General features: G+C 46.5%; 1 protein-coding gene across 6 annotated transcripts in view; it reads right to left on the bottom strand.

Annotated features, from left to right (window-relative positions):
* Window positions 1–272: 272 nt before the first annotated feature.
* Window positions 273–16,087, bottom strand: part of kiaa1549la (KIAA1549-like a) — an 89,785-nt gene continuing 73,970 nt past the window's right edge. For 3 of the 6 annotated variants that reach the window (XM_076042768.1, XM_076042772.1, XM_076042769.1), the window contains 10 exons: window positions 11,623–11,747; window positions 10,394–10,614; window positions 9,716–9,848; window positions 7,181–7,422; window positions 6,347–6,512; window positions 5,380–5,477; window positions 3,060–3,205; window positions 2,833–2,987; window positions 2,683–2,744; window positions 273–569 (listed from right to left, as the gene is read on the bottom strand). In XM_076042768.1, the coding sequence (XP_075898883.1) occupies window positions 2,715–2,744; window positions 2,833–2,987; window positions 3,060–3,205; window positions 5,380–5,477; window positions 6,347–6,512; window positions 7,181–7,422; window positions 9,716–9,848; window positions 10,394–10,614; window positions 11,623–11,747 (1,316 nt within the window). In that variant the 3' untranslated portion in view covers window positions 273–569; window positions 2,683–2,714. Of the gene's footprint in view, window positions 570–2,682; window positions 2,745–2,832; window positions 2,988–3,059; window positions 3,206–4,487; window positions 4,675–5,379; window positions 5,478–6,346; window positions 6,513–7,180; window positions 7,423–9,715; window positions 9,849–10,393; window positions 10,661–11,622; window positions 11,748–16,087 lie in introns of those variants that run through there. The other 3 variants (XM_076042770.1, XM_076042773.1, XM_076042774.1) reach the window with 3 other exon arrangements.

Raw genomic sequence — 16,087 nt, 5'->3', positions numbered from 1 at the left:
ACGGTCGCGAACGGACCAGTTCAGAGAGAGGACACTGCTGGCCGTGGCTGGGCCCCTGCTGTGGTCGGAGTGCAGTCCGCCGGCGGGAGCTGAGAGGGGAGCGCGGCAGAGCGGGTGAAGGCCGCCCTCGGTCACGCTGTTATCATGTGGGCACAGCTCGGCTCAGCAGTGTGAGGGTGGCCTGTACAGTGGTGCTCTCCACAGAGGGAGCTGGCGAGGGCCACACTGTCAGTCACTCCAGAGTGAGGGGGGGAGGGGGGAGGTAGGAGAGGGGGGAGGTAGGGGTGGGGACGGAAGAATATTTGTACAGGCGGAGGGGCTGAAGCAGGGCCTGGAACCAGGGAGGAGGCGCTGCTAAAGATAGAGGGGCTCAGGACCAGGAGGAAGGAAATAGAGGCCAAGCCAGGAAGGATCAGGGCTGGGGGTCCGCAGGGGATCGAGGTGGAGGTGTCGGGCTGAAGTGAAGAGGGGGAGATAAAAGCCCAAGGGGGATTTTTTTTTTTATTCGATTTTTTGGGGTTTCCCCGAGGGAGGAAGGTCAGTTCTCTGCCCGTCCAAGGAGGAGACACCTGAGGAGAGACACACAAGCAGCGGATCAGATTCAGGCTGAACTTGACGGACGGCGGTGTTTAGAACAGGAATGTTTGGAACGTGCCCATGCACATGGACGCACGGACACACACACACACACACACACATATACACACACACTTGCTGTTAAGGCTGTCAATTTCCCCCCAGTGGGATGAATCAATGTCCATCTAAACTCCCCATGGCCACCACATTTACACAACATGTATTTTACATTATATATGCCATATTTCCCAGCACATTGACAAAGGGACTGTGCTATTTTTTTCCTCCATTTGTACAAATGCATGTAAAAGTCAAATGAATAGCACACGTAAGGCAACAAGACGAGCTGATCGACAAAGGAAACACGATTGCAACCACATGTCCAGGACTCCAAACTGGCTACTTTTTGGCAGCAGTAAAAACAACCAGAACCTAAAATACATTTAAAAAAGAATAAAAGAAACAGTCCTTGAACGCTGTTTTGTTGAAACATTATTGTGCCTTGTTTTGGTGTTGCGTTCCCTGTTGTAAGGCATTTCATTAGGAGAGCAAAAGCATGATTTGTGCGACAAGATCAATTTCTGCTCGCAGCAACACAACAGAACACCTGCACTGAACAAACCCCCCCCCCAAAAAAAAACAAAACAAAACATCATAACTGAATCTCTCCAGTGTGGACATTAAAAGACAAGCTTGTAATAATAAGGCAAATTCCATTAGGCACCTCTGAATTATCTATTAGTCTTAAATAATTCATGAGAAGAAGAAAAATGACAGCGCAGCCCATCAAAATAATTTATGCCCACTAACTAGTTGCCTGACTGGCTCGCCAGTAATTCTTGTTCTCGGTGCAGTTCGCTCACATTTTGATTAAAAATGGAACAAAGAAATAAAAATACAAAAAAAGAATGAGCAATTGGCTCTTTGGAACACTGGACTGTTTAGCAAGAAAATTAAACACAGAACAAACACACTGTTGATAGGAACACGCACGAGATACAAATTCAACCGATAGATTCTGTGGAGCTCATTTTTATTGACTGTGCTGACAAATTTGTATAGACAGAGAGTGCAACACTAGCCTACGTGCCAATGTTTGCTCGGCACACAAAGTAGAGGCAGAACGTGGAGGCGATTAAGATTTTGTACTGGCGGGCTAAGCCAGGTAGCTACAACTGCCCAATGCTGCTGGAGCTGCATCAAAATTGCTTCAGTGAAATTTCTGTCGGGCGCAAAGTGAAAACGAGCCGCCTAATGAAAAAAACCCTTCTCGTGCTTTGTTTTCAATGTGAAGTCGTCATCTCAGTCTTCTCGATAACACTGCTGCTACTGCTGCATAGATATGCGGACGGATCTATTTTAACACAGCCGCTCTCTCCCCCTCTCATCTCATCTTTTGTCTTCCTCCGGGGCTTTTTAAGGGCGTCTTGCAGCAGTTGCCTTCTGCTTCCTGCGCAATTAAAGGGAAGCCGACGGACTCTGGAAGCCTGAGGTGGATAGAAAACGTCTTGCGTCGGGAGTCGCCAGCTCTCCCGTCGTCGTCGGTTCGATTATTAATCTGAAAACATTATTACACGACGTGATTGTGTAGCTAAATATGGCAGCTCGCTTGAATCTGACCAAAGCCCTCATCTTATTTGATTTGATTTTAGATTGCAAGGCTCATTTGCTCACCCTCCCTCTCCCGAGCTTGCCAGTGAACTACGGTGGCCTGCGCACGCAAACCTGCATCTACCTTCTTCTTCGTTGGTTTATCTGAGGACGCAAGCGTTCACCCTAAATACGAAACGCGCTGGCTTGTCCACACTGGGCTCCCTTAGGAAATACGACGGTGCAAGATGGCAAAACTGGGAGCAAGACCCTTAAGCTTATCTATTCTATGGGCAGAAAACCAAAAGATTTTTATTGTACTGCGAGTGTGAACTTCAATAGAAACAAGTCCTTAAAGTTCCCTTTTTTTCTTTGAGCTCAGTGCCTTTAATCTGCTTAATCGTCCTGCTGGAATCAGTTTCATCTGTTGCTCAGCTCGGTTAGAAGGTCGCACGACAACATCAGCGACAACAACAACAATGACCACGACAACACGAAGCAGCGACGTTGACCCACCACGCTGCTGGTTCCCACTCGGCGACGGAGCTTCAGCAGATGGTTTCGAGATGGCGCGAGTTCTGTTGGGAGAGGGGGAAGAACAGCTTCACGCACCCGTCCAAAAGAAGGAAGAAAAACAGGTGGTTAGGAGCAGTGCGTGCGTCTCACAGGCGTGTCGTTCCACTGCCGCGGCAGGTCCTCCGGCTCGGGCGGGTAGGACATCCAGGAGGGGCTGCGGTACGAGGACGGCGGCGACATGACGAAGTAGTCGGAGTAGCCCGGGCGGTTGGCCGAGATGGCGTAGACGGCTGTGATCGGGTTCCCTGCGGCGCGTAAGGGGGGATTTAACCCACAACCTCCCAGCGGAAGTCTGGCGTGCGGCGGCGCCGCCTCACCTGAGTAGTTGGTGATGGACTGGTCGACGGTGACGGTGGGGAAGGGCGTCCTGGACAGCGGCAGGTAGGGGCCGCCGTTGTGCTGCTGGGCCTGGAGGTCGGAGGCGTCGGACACGCGAGGCTTCAGGCTGACGTCGGGGGTGGAGCTGTGGAGACAGCGAGGAGAGTCCGTCAGTCCGTCAGTCAGTCAGCGGCCGTCCTCCACGTCTGCCTCCGTTTCACCTCTGCAATCTCTTCATGTCCTCTTTCACTACGTCCATAAATCTCCTCTCTGCTCTTCCTCCAGGCCGTTGGTTCTCAACGGGTGGAGTCGCATAGTCCTTATCATGAAGTTTCTAAAGGTGCACCTAAACATCTCTAGACTTTATGTAGACTTCCACTCATATATTAACTCTCCCCACTGTGTTCATGTCCAAACCATCTCAGCCTCTCTGGCTTTATCTCCAAAACCTCTAACGTGTTCTCATGTCCCTCTCATGTCCTCAGTCCTGATCACGTCCATCCTGGTCACTACCAGGGAGAAGCTCAATGAGATAATAATCAGAACGCAGGTGTGAGATAATTCTACTCTGCATCCAAAGATTACGCAATATAAATATCAACAGTCGTGCGCTTGTTGTTCCAGAGCAGTTTTTGGAGCCCGGCGAGGCAGCGTTCCCCAGCCTTGACGTCAACATCTATTGAATAACAGTTTACTGCAATCAATAAATCGGTGATGTGGTTTTATCCAGCACAACACTGTGATTCAATCCAACTAGATCGGATTCTGCCTGCCATTTACCCCCTGGCTTGCTGCACCCGGAACAAGCACGCACCTGCGATTTCATCAGGGCGACGCAGCGAGTGATGTAACAGCACCATAAATGACAAGCAGAGAAAGAGGTGTTTGTCCTGCAACCAGGTGGAGGCCGACCTCGTGCTGGGCTCTGGTTATTACGCTCACTGGAGGCTCAGTTCGGTCTTGCCGTGCTGTAAACTCTTTTTTTTTTTGACAACCCTCTACATATTTCTGGTGTACTGACAACACGTTACCATGTCTGTTTCCACTACTGCAACGCTCGACAGATAGATAGATAGATAGATGTACTTTATTGAACCCAAACTGGGAAACTACACTGTAGCACTAAAAACCATCTCTGACAGAATTTTTGTATTTTCTGTGAAATGCTTTACATCCCATTCCCCCTCCTCTGCGTCTGCAGGCTGTAGGCTTGAAACCAGCTGCAGCAGGAGACTGGAGGACAAATGACGACACGCAGATGCACGCTACAGAGGAATTGGAAATTTGATTGCATCACCCTCCCTCTCTCAGAGTACAGAGCACCAAATTAAAATTAAATTAAAATAAACGTACAAACCAAATAAATCACAATTATCAATATTCACAATAACAATAATTCGATTTTTTTTAATTTTTTTTATTCCTGTTTCAATTTTTTTCTTTCTCTCTCTCTCTCGTCACTCCAACTCGTCGCAGCACGTCAAACGCAGTTCGTTCACAGTCTGCCCGCTAGGTGGCGATCACCTCCCTCTTTTTGACGCACAGCGGCGGAGCTGGAGCTGTCTATCGCTTCCCGCAACGGAGAAGTGCCCAGCAACAAAGCGCGCACAGGCCCTGCATTTAAATAAGGAAGCGGCTCAGTTCAAACGGTGCAGACTAACATAAAAAACCTGAGAGAGAGAGAGAGACAGGGAGAGAGGGAGAGAGGGCGGGATGTGGAGGGCAGCAAGTTCAAATGATGCTGATTAAAATTCCGCTGCTCCCCCCACCACCACCTCCTCCCTGTGTTCACTCTGTTTGCACAGTTAATATTTTCATCCGGCACCGAGTTTAGTCCCAGCTCTGCATTTTTGATTGGTTGAGGGAAAATGCAGAGGGGCAGTTTCAACTCTTCTGTGTGACCGTTGCCTTTAAATTTGACCTCTGTGAGATGAGTTCCCTGCTTCAACCCACTGAGTGGATGCGTGTTGGTTTGTTTTTCAACCCGTGTAATCAGAGACTCCATCTCATTCACACAGATGACACACCATGTAATTTATTTATCTATTTCAATTTCCCCTTCCCCCCCCCCCCCCCCCCCCCCCCCCATTTCAGCTGTAGCCACGTTGTCAGTATGTTGATAGCTGTACATTCAACTGTCCATACGATGTAAATATCTTCATTTTTATTTTTATTGCCGTATTTCTTTGAATCAAAACAAATTTTCATCTTTTTTTTGCACAATACAGTTGCTGTAATTATGCACATTTCCCCACTGTGGGATTAATAAAGGCATTCTATTCTATTCCACTCTAGTCTATTGATTTGTGGGGGTCTTACCGTCGTAGTGAGGTTCCAGGGGGTGGTCCCGGTCTGGAGGGGATCAGAGGTGGAGGAGAGCCGATACCCATATCAGGAAGCTGTGTGAAGCGGAAACCCTGCAGGAGGCAAAGACACACACAGGGTATAGATGCGACACAACACTGGAAATGCACAAGACGAACGGACGGACGTACCGGTCCGTGCGATCGCGCGGATGTCTGATTTGCGACAGAACGACAGAAACAGACTGAAGCCGCGCAGGGCAATTTTTTATTTGCTGCTGTGTGTTCAGCCTCTAAACACTATAATCCCTGCAAAGCTGCTCCCTCGCTGATGAGCTGTTGACAATGCACCGACTGACAGCACTAACTGCAGCTCTCAGGATCTGAAGCTATATATGTGTGTGTGTGTGTGTGTGTGTGTGTGAGTGTGTGTGTGTGTGTGTGTGTGTGCGTGTGCGCGCTTGCGTGTTCTGAAATATATGCAAAAGCCAAATACCGACATGCTCAGAGAGGTTCTCTGAGAGTGTGTGTGTGTGTGTGCGTGTGTGTGTGTATTTTTAACCAGTACAAACACTTCTTTTAGTCACATATAACCTTGCACACTCACCCTGCTGTTTGCTGTCTCTGAATTGGGCTATTTAATTGGGTAAACCTTTAAACATGAAGTAAAAGCTCCTGCTGGGGGTAATAAAATAATCCGAGACAAATTTATATAAATATACATATATATATATACATATATATATAAACTCTGATGCCTTTTTTATTTCATTTTTTCCATTGTATGAATATTTAAAAGGAATTAAGAGAATAACGAAATAATACTGTTAAGATTACACTATTTCGAAACGGTTTAAATTTTGAAATAGTTACACTTCCATAACATTTCCAACAGGGGAACTTGTAATTGCTCATCTATTATATCTATTCATACTCTGAACTGTCAACTCACACTGTACTTCTACCCCCCCTTTGTTGCTCACCGGTTTGGGCAGGCTGCACTGGTGCATGTCCTCGTAGCCGACGCTCCTCTGCCTGCCTCCGCAGGGATGGTTCATGGTCCCCGGGGCGCTGGTCACCCCGTCGCTGTAGTGGCTGGTGTGGGACGGGTTGTAGGCCCTGTGGCCGCGGTGGTGGTGGTGGTGGTGGCTGCGGAGAGAGTGAGAGAGAGGAGCGTTAGCAGGAACTGTTAGGCCCGTCGGGCATTCTTGAGGTTGTTTTGGCGCCCTCTCTGGCAGCCAATGGAAAATTGCACCAGAGGGTGGGTTGAGGGCCTGATGTGAGTTGTTGCATGTGTTTGAAAGCATTTGCCTGCAAGTTGTTTACGTCTGTATCATTGCTGCACATGTCACATGATTGTTTGTCAGTATCTAACGGGCTAATGCTAATTAGCCATTGCCATTAGGGTGGGTGTTTGTTTTGACATTTTGTCGTCATTTTTACAGCACTGTGTTCCATGTTGAGTGTAGAAATAATACACATTTAATATTGTTGATATCATGAACATTAGTCATTCATTGTAGCACATCATTTGTTCATTAAATGATATAAGCAATAAAAAAAAAATCTAAGTTTGGGAGCCAAAAGAGCCACCGGCTCTTTTTAGTGAGCCGAGCCAAAAGAAACGGTTCTCTGAAAAGATTCAGAACTCCCATTATTAAAAGGAATAAAAAGGAAAAAAAAAAAAAGCCAGGCATGCAAGCCCAATATTCAAACAGACAATGTTGACTTTGTTTTGTTGCGAACAAGCCCGCGGTGGGGATTTGAAAAATCACTGTCGGGGCTCTGAACTCAAAGAGAACTACAGAGAAGTTTACTTGGTAGGGGGAGACGGGGGGTCGTGGTCCGGAGGCGCCAGGCTGAAAGCGTTGCCCAGCAACATGTGCATCTGCGTGCGGACCTCGTCGATGGACGGCTGCGAGCTGAGCGAGGACGAGTCGGAGCCGCGGTGAGCCCTCACGCCCAGGCTGCCGGTGCCGGTGCCGGTGGACCCGGCGCCGTAGCCCAGGGAGCTCATCAGGCGGTCCACGTTGGTCTCCTCGTAGGGCTCCGGTTCACCCTGCGAAAAGGCAGGCACGCACGCGCGCAGACACACACACACACACACACACACACACATAATGTCAATTTAGCATTAATTTACTAAGAGCAAGTGCTTAAAACATATTATTGCACAAACCACCAAACGTCTTGATCAAGTCACTATGTCGAGATGATCAGAAGCCCAAGGCCGCAGAGTTTCACCTTGACAACTAAAAAAACTACATGTGGGCAATAATTGTTGTATTTAACGTGGTTGGGTACAGAGGTGGGAAGAAACAAAGTACAAATACTTTGCTAACGTACTTCAGACAAAATAGCACACTGCTGGAATGATGTGAGGACGTGGATGGTTTGTTACGATGTCACTGCAGATCCCTTGTGTGAAACCACGTGTGGCCTCTCCCACATCGTTTGTTATAAATGTCAAGGAGATGTTAAGGAAATGTAATTCAAGATGTCAGTCACATTTGATTGTCAATCCCATTGTCGTTAACTGTAAAACTATTTTTGAGACAGTATGAATGGCATTAACTAAAATGTAACTTGGGAACTAAAAAAGCAATGTGACTGTATTGGCCGGCAGCAACTCTGTATTTTTCTCGTTAATTTTGCTGCTGTTTTTTTGTTGTTGTTTTTTATGTAAGTTTGTTTGTTACTAATAAAAAAAAATAAGCTTGTAAAATGATTTCTTGTGAGACAGGGGCAGATTAATTCAGATTATTCTTCTTTCTGCTCCCTTTCATTCCAGATGATGGAAACCTTTTTTTTTTTTTTTTTTTTTACCTTAATTTGTTTTGTTTTTTTATAAATTAATGAAATAAACAATAAACTTTTTTTTTTTTTTTGTCCTTGTTGATTTTCTTTGGGTTTTTTTTTTTGTTTGTCTCATTTGTTGTAATCTGCATGCCGGCCATCGCAGTAACAACACACGAAGAACTGTATAATTGGCTTAACAGCATGAACAGAAAATAATAATAATAAAAAAAAAAAAAACATAGCTGCAGAAATTGTTTTAACGAGCTTGCAAGAATGACCTTCAGTCAGCACCCGAAAGAATTGTAAAAACATTGTGTGCTTGTCCTGACAAAGAGGTAGAAACCAACTCCGCCCCACACACACACACACACACACACACACACACACACACACACACACACAGCCAATACCGACGCAGGGAACTCGGCGGGAGGCTGCGAAAACAGAAAAGGGCGCCAACACGTTAAAAGGGAGGGCGATAACATTTGAGCTAACGCAAACAGACGCGCTCTGTTCATCCTTGTTGCCACTTTAACAGTTTGCTGCATCCAGGCCTCCGTTATCCAGTCCCCATCGGAATCCATGAGCAGGCTGTAATCATATTCACAGTCATTGACATTCAGCAAGGTAGCGCCGCCACCGCCACTACTGCGCTGCCGCAGCGGCATAAAGATCTCTCTCTCTATCCCTCTCTCTCTATCCCTCTCTCTCTCCTCTCCCTCTCTATCACTTCCCATTTTATCTGCAGCTCCCTCACTCTTTCTCCCTCTCCCCACCGCTGTTGCTGCTGCTGTTGCTAAAATGGAGGAATCACTTCCCTCTTATCTTTTTGTCCTTTTTCTCCCCCTCTGTCTTACAACCCCCCCGCCCCTCCATCCTCCTTTATCTTTCCGTTTGCCGCAGATTCATAAAGTTCACGGAGGGGCGGCTCCGTTAATCCTCCCCCCCCGCCCCCCCAGCCGGCGCGAGCTGGGAGCGTCACGGCGACGGCGGAGGAGAGGATTAACGTTACAGATTCTCTCGGCAGATTACGTTATTTTTTTTATTATTTCGAACAACCGACGCCACGTGTTAGATCGGGGGGTGGCCAAACTACAGTCCCGGGGCCATATGCGGCCCGTTAAGCATTTAATCTGGGCGGCCGAACTCGAAGAAATGACATTAACAGTGAGTAAGTCATAAAATAGCTGCATTTCATCATGAGGTGGGTTCACCAAAACACTCCATCCATCTGCTCCTGCTCCGTCCCCCCTCTGTCACATTTTAGAACCCATTGTGGCCCCACCAGTCAAACAGTTTGCCCAGCCCCATGACAGATTGTCGTCACTCTCTGTGTTCGGCCGGGTCAGAGGTCAAACGTGAGCTCCCCCTGTGTCACAAAGCATTCTGGGTAAGCCAAAGACACTTTGCACGTTCCTGTCCAAATTTCACGCAAAACGACACACACACCTGTAATTTGGCTGCATTTTTTTTTTTTTTTGTTACTCATTGTTTTTTTTTGTTTTGTTTTTAAGGCACAATCTGCTTCGGGCATTACTTGCGCTTCTACTCACATCATAGCCATTGTTCCGGATGCCCCTCCTGGACCTCTCTCTCAGCACCAGCAGGTCCATCTCTGTCTCCACGGGACTCGGGCTGCTCAGGGACTGCCGGCTCCAGTAAGTAGGCTCCCTTGGGTGGGAGTACCTGAAGCACACATGAACACGTTTTCAGACAAGCGGTTGCAGTTGTAGCTTCACAGCAGCATACGTTTGCGCACACATAATGTGACGTGGTGGCAATAAGCGAAACGTAAAAAAAAAAATTAAACAAAAAAAAAAATTTGATGTTCAGGGAACATCAGGTGTGGCAGCTTTTTAAAAATACAGTGTGTTGGCCAAGAAAAGTGAAAACAGAGTTTCAGTGTTGTCTATATCTATCCATCTATCTATCTATCTATCTATCTATCTATCTATCTATCTATCTATCTATCTATCTATAATCACATCTCATTATATCTACTATTCTCTCATTTGTAAAATGGCCATCACAATATTTCCACTTATTTTTTTTTTTAGTTGTTGCTTTTTCTCCCCCTAAAGTGTTTCATTAACTGAATCGCAGGAAAAGGCAAAAACACAATTTGAACAAAGGTGCAAAGTTGCACATTTTATTCCGACGACGTCACACGTTCGGAATGCTGATCCACTGCCGCCTCCGGCGACAACCTCCCACCGCTCCTAGTTTCTCACCTCTTGTGGCACCCGGCGAACGAAGCCCTCTTCTCCTCGGCGGTCATCGGCTCTTTGACTCCGCCGTCGTGCCGACCGTGCCGGCCGTCGCGGTGGCCGTGGCTGTGGCTGCCGCCCTCCGACAGCGAGAATTCTCCGTAGCCCTTCCTCCGGGCCTTCTGACGCAGTTTGTTCCTGTAGTGCTCGATGTCCGACTTCTGCTTCAGCCCGCCATGGTTCGCCTGCAAAACGGCCCAGCCGAGCGTGAAACCCGAGCAGACAACGGCGCTGGAACGACCGAATGAGCGCCGCATTAAATGTTGTGATTAATTTAGCTTTCAAGTCGAGAAACATTTCATGGCTAAAGAGAAAAAAAAAAAAACTTGGGGGTGGGGGGGCGGGGGGGGAGGATCCTTGTGGTCTCACAAACATTCCCCGCAGCTCAATAGTCAGACTGGCTGTCACGCAGTAAACATGATATTTTCTGCTAATGTGCACCGATCAATTACAGATGAAGTGGAAAACCGGAGAGTCCCTGAGGGGATTTAATACGTTCAGGGATAATTTATCAGCAGCCTGTCTGTGCACATGTCTCAGCTGCAGAAATGTCCCGTTGGATTCAAGAGGGCAAAGAAGTCCCTCTTATTCCCCAAGCCACGTTGTGAGGCAATGTTTTGAAACTTTTGCGATAACAGTTACTAGCTGCGTTTCCATTACCCCTTAGAATTGCGCAAAACCTAAATATGGGGGGGGGGGGGGGGGACTGTTAATGGAAACGCTTTAATTTGGAAAAACCTGAGGAAACCTGTCATGGAAACACACTTTTCGCATTTACACGTTACCGGACGTGACGTACAGGGGTCACGTGACCAGTTCACTTCAAGTGAAAACGCTAAATGTTTTTCTCCCCCACCCTCCTCAAAGTAGGATCTCCGGGGGACGAGATCTTTCGAGAATTACGGCTTATGCAGTTCACGCCATTCAATGAAAACACCTGCAAATCGCAGTTCTTAGTTTGTCGAAATTTTAGAATTATCAATGGTTATCAACACAGCTACACATTTAAGCACAAGTGCTTCCAGTTTGGCGACGGCCGTCTGCCGGTAACGAGACTCTCCGGCCTAGTCAGTGAACTGCACACAAACCCCTGACAAGTTTTTTTTCTTTCTTCGGTGGCTGAAAGTGTGTGCCAAGACCAGCTTTCTGCAAACTGGGTCTTCCCGATGTCACAACGTGCACTGCAGCCTCACCTCCCCGTTGAGCACCACCGAGTCCTGGCTGTGGGAGGAGGAGGAGGGGTAGGAGTAGGTTGGCTGTGCCGTCATGGGCTTGATGGTGATGAGACGCAGGGAGCTGGAGTGATCTTCATAGGGGTCTGAGGAGGACAGAGCAAGAGAAATAGGTGGAACACACACACACACACACACACACACACACACACACACATTAGTCACGAGACAGTTTCATCCAAACTTTAAATTTCTGTCAGTCACGAGGGGAACACCCGTCAAACAACAAAGCGCTTTCTGCCATTCTGCCTAAATTGATTTCATTTGACTGCGCCGAGCGCTCCTTATTTGTTTATTGTTTTTAAGAAAGAAATGGAGTTTTGGGGGCTGAGGGAGTTTGGGATTTTCATACAGCGGCAAGTTAAATCTCTTGCCTTACTCCCACGCATGATGTTTGCCTTATTTAGTTTCAGCATTGCGACCGACAGACACGTACAAGGGAGCCGTTTGCTCCCCATCCCGGCAATACCCGAAACTACTGCTCTAATTAGTGTCTCTCTTGCTTCAGTTTACGCTCCTACCGACTGTCCTTGAACGCCATCTGTCCCTGGTAACGTTTTTCCAGCCTCTCGCCATCTGATCTGCTGTTTTAATGGCTTTGAAATTGTGAATGAATCGAATCCAACACGGGAGATTAAACCAAAAAATGTATAAATACTACATTCGCGAGCACCAAACAGCACTGCACTCCCAACTGCAACATGGGGTGCAGCAAATCGAATATTGACTACATTTTATATGAAGCTGCTGGATTATGGAGGAAACAGATGTGAGAAGATGATATGATTCTTTCTGAGGCAAAAATCATCCCACGTTTTCCTAACATTGCTATGTGCAGCTAAGTCCACCTTTTCTCTAGTTTTTGAAAGTTTGCGCAAACAGTTTCCAGAAATAATTCTGGAAATTTTGCCCTTTGTGATGTCACAAAGCAAATCAATGTCACTCTGACACCTATTCAAGGATAAGAGACCACCTAATGCGCCTAAAGCTAAATACTCTGCTTAGCAATCAACTGAGATTTTAGGATAGATAATGATGCCAAACTGCGGCACTGGAGTCCAAGATGAAAATGAAAAATGAAATAGACATGATCGCCGTTCATACATTTTAACAGTCAAAATACGAAGTTAGCAAAGTTTTAATTTTTTAATTTTTTACGTTTTACGAGAAAATGAAAGTCTTTGTGGCGATGCTGCGGTTATTGTGTGGAGCAGCAGATGGACAGACATTGTTGTGTTGCTCAGCGTGACTCAGCGTCGGACTGACATCATACGGCAAACAACTGTTTGGTTTGTGGGGTCACAACAGTGTTGCTGTGAACTCCCCCTCTGAACCCGCCGCTGTCACCCTTCATCCCGGCTGCAGCGGGAGTCAGGTGGGTCAGCGGGGGTCAGCGGGGGGTCAGCGGAGGTGGCGACACGCGAGCAGCGCAGGCTGCGAACCGAACTGGGAGCGGCGACAATGCATGAAAGTAATGTGCACTCAGAAACAAGTGGCTGCGCACAGGCCACGGAGAGAAGCCAAACGCAGGCGCTGCTGTTTTAAAGGGAGAGTTCCACATTTTGGCAAATGTTCAACATTTAACTTATTGCTACAATGCCTATAGTCATAGGTATAGGTAGTATAGGTACATACATTAGATCCCCTTTGCCAGGTTCCCACAGCCATGGAAAAGCTGGAAAAGTTGTGGAGTTTGCAAGTTACATTTTGTAGGCCTGGAATTTTGTAAAATCCCTTAAAAGTTTTGGAAAAGTCATGAAATTTGACTGTGCCCCTTGTAAACTAGCAGACTTTGTTTGTTGTTTGAACCCTTATGTAGGTTATGCTCCAGTGCCGTGAACACAATGAGCCTAGCTGACGATCACCATTACTAGCGAACACTGTCTGTATTTTTTTATGTTTTAAACAATCTTTGTACAATGAGGTAATTGACAAAGGTTCATATGTTTTTAAGTATGAAAATTCTGTACTTATAGGTAACGGAAGGTCGTGGAGAAAAAAAAAAGTTTTTTGAAATTTTGTCAGTGGAAAAAAGTGGATCAAAGCAGGGTACCTTTGATCATCAGTGGCTGTTGTTTTGAGGTCCGGTCGGGGGCAGAGACACCAGCTGCTCTTTGAACATATTGGAGGTGAACGGTTCAGGTCTCTCCCCCTCAAAAACTCATTAAATACACAATCCAGCAACTCCAAAACTCGTGGCCATGCTGTGACCTGCACATTCACCACACTATGAAATAATAATGAGTGATTGTTAGGACAGGGTTGTTTTCCAGAAAAATGTTTAGCTGGAACGACATTTTCAGACATGCCTGAGTGATTTCAAGAGCGCAACGCGTAAGTGCAGCTACTCCCGTCATTAAAACAACATATATTGTTGATTAGATTGTTTATGGTATCCAGAAACCAAGTGGCTATGGCCCTGTCTGAGGTCTGACCCCCCCCCCACCCCCGGATTTGAAAACACCAGGCACTGACAATTAAAGGGAATCTACCGACTCATGTTCAACTATCCCTTTAAAACGCATCAAAGCTGTTTTCCCTGAAATAGCCAAGCGCAGTGAACGTCTCGCTTCGTTCGTGTCAACAAAATATACATCTTTCAATTGCCGGAAATAAATCAAGCTCACTCCGCACAAACTGTAACTAAAGGCAATTTGTTTGGGCGCACGAGGAGATAAACAGTGTGACTCAAGCGGCAATCTGCTTGCTGACACGTCTCTGGCTTTACCGCTTCACACTCGTCACGATAATAGAGATGAGTTCAGGTTTTTTTTTTTTTTATCTGCAGCGCTCACAGCATGGATGCGAAGTGATTAAGCTGGCCCCTTTTCATGAATACATTAATAAACAAATAAATAAATAAATGTACGAATAGAAGGCTGCAATGATGAGAAATAAAAAATACTCCCCATTTGCATCACGTGGCTTAGTTTGAGGAAGTGGTTCTCAACTGGTGGAGTCTTCAGGACCCAAAAATTGATAAAAAAAAAAAAAAACGCGATAAAAAAAGAAGCTAGTTCAACTTATATTGTTTCATAAACACTTATTTATATGTCAGCATTATGTACATAACTGTAAATAATACAACTGTTCATACAATGTAAATATCTTGTTTTCTTGCCCTACAAATATTTTATTTTATTTTTTATTTTTTTATGTTTAATTAATGTAACTTTTCCCTCTCATTTGCACTATTTTTCTTTGCTGTAATTATGCAAATTTCCCCAATGTGGGATTCATTTCGGCGTTCTATTCTACTCTATTCTATATCTAGTAAATCATTTATTCAAATTATTTAATTGAATTGTGTATCCAACATTTTCTGGGGGGGGGGGAACTGGGCACGATGCCGCGACCCAATCAAAACTCTGAAATGGGTCGCGATCCACCAGTTGAGAAACGCCGGCTTAAGGGATGAAAATCAGGCGACTTTTTTTTTTCCCCCTCCTGATTTGACAATGCTGCTGCTGCTGCTGCTGCTGCTGCTGCTGCTGCTGCTGCACCTCGTCAGGTCACCGAATGTTCCCCCCGAGCCGATAAGACGCGCCGCCTCATCTCAGACACATTGTCTTGACTCGCTCGCTCGCTCGCTCGCTGGCGGGCGCCCGACGTCTCCCATTTTAGACCTCCCCCCGCCTGCCCCCCCGCGCCCCGCAGTGTCTCCTTGCTGCTGATAGTCGGGCCGGGCCCTAATGAGTTTCACCTGTGTCTCGTTACCTGTCTCCCGCTGACTATATATAGTCGTTGTCGAGCTCCGCTTTTCAACCGAGCCCTCCGGCTCGCCTCCCGGTGAAATCCTCCTCGCGATTGTCAAACTCGTGTGTTTTATGCTTTTTTTCTTTCGCACAGCAGATTTGCCGCCGCGCTGTCAAATTTTGTTCACGAAGCGCCCCTTTTTTTTCTTCGCGGAAGGAAAAGCGTCACAACAGGGCCGCCGGATTCGTGTTTTAAAGTAGCTCGCCTTGCCGCGCATTAATAGCAGTGTCGGGGTTACATAACGACTAACCATGTTACTTCATTTAATCAAGATTTTGTCGACCTCCAAAATTTCCACGTTGAACCTCAAGATGCATCTGACATCTGTTTTGAGTACTGTCGGAAACTGAGCACTGTCAAGTTTAAACAGCTGAGATCGCTTTTCTAAAAATTTAAAGGAGTAGGCAAAATGTAATTAGTTACATCATTTAATGATATAAAGCAATTGAAATAGTTATGGTAGCGCTGTTGCCTCACACAGCAAGAAGGTTGTGGGTTCGATTCCGGGCCTGAAGTTCGCATGCCCTCCCTGTGTCTGCGTGGGTTCTGTCCGGGTTCTCCAGCTTCCTCCCACAGTCCAAAAACATGCATGTGAGGTGAATTGGAAACTCTAAATAGTCTGTAGGTGTGTGCGAGTGGTTGTCACCCTGCCTTCCCCCTGTGACTGCTG

This window comes from Nelusetta ayraudi, unplaced genomic scaffold, assembly GCF_046127955.1.
Source record: "Nelusetta ayraudi isolate G7.1 ecotype Tasmania unplaced genomic scaffold, CSIRO-AGI_Nayr_v1 ptg000071l, whole genome shotgun sequence".
Lineage (NCBI taxonomy): Eukaryota > Metazoa > Chordata > Actinopteri > Tetraodontiformes > Monacanthidae > Nelusetta > Nelusetta ayraudi.
Note: the sequence above shows the minus strand (reverse complement) of the source record. Positions and strands in the feature narration are given on the sequence as shown.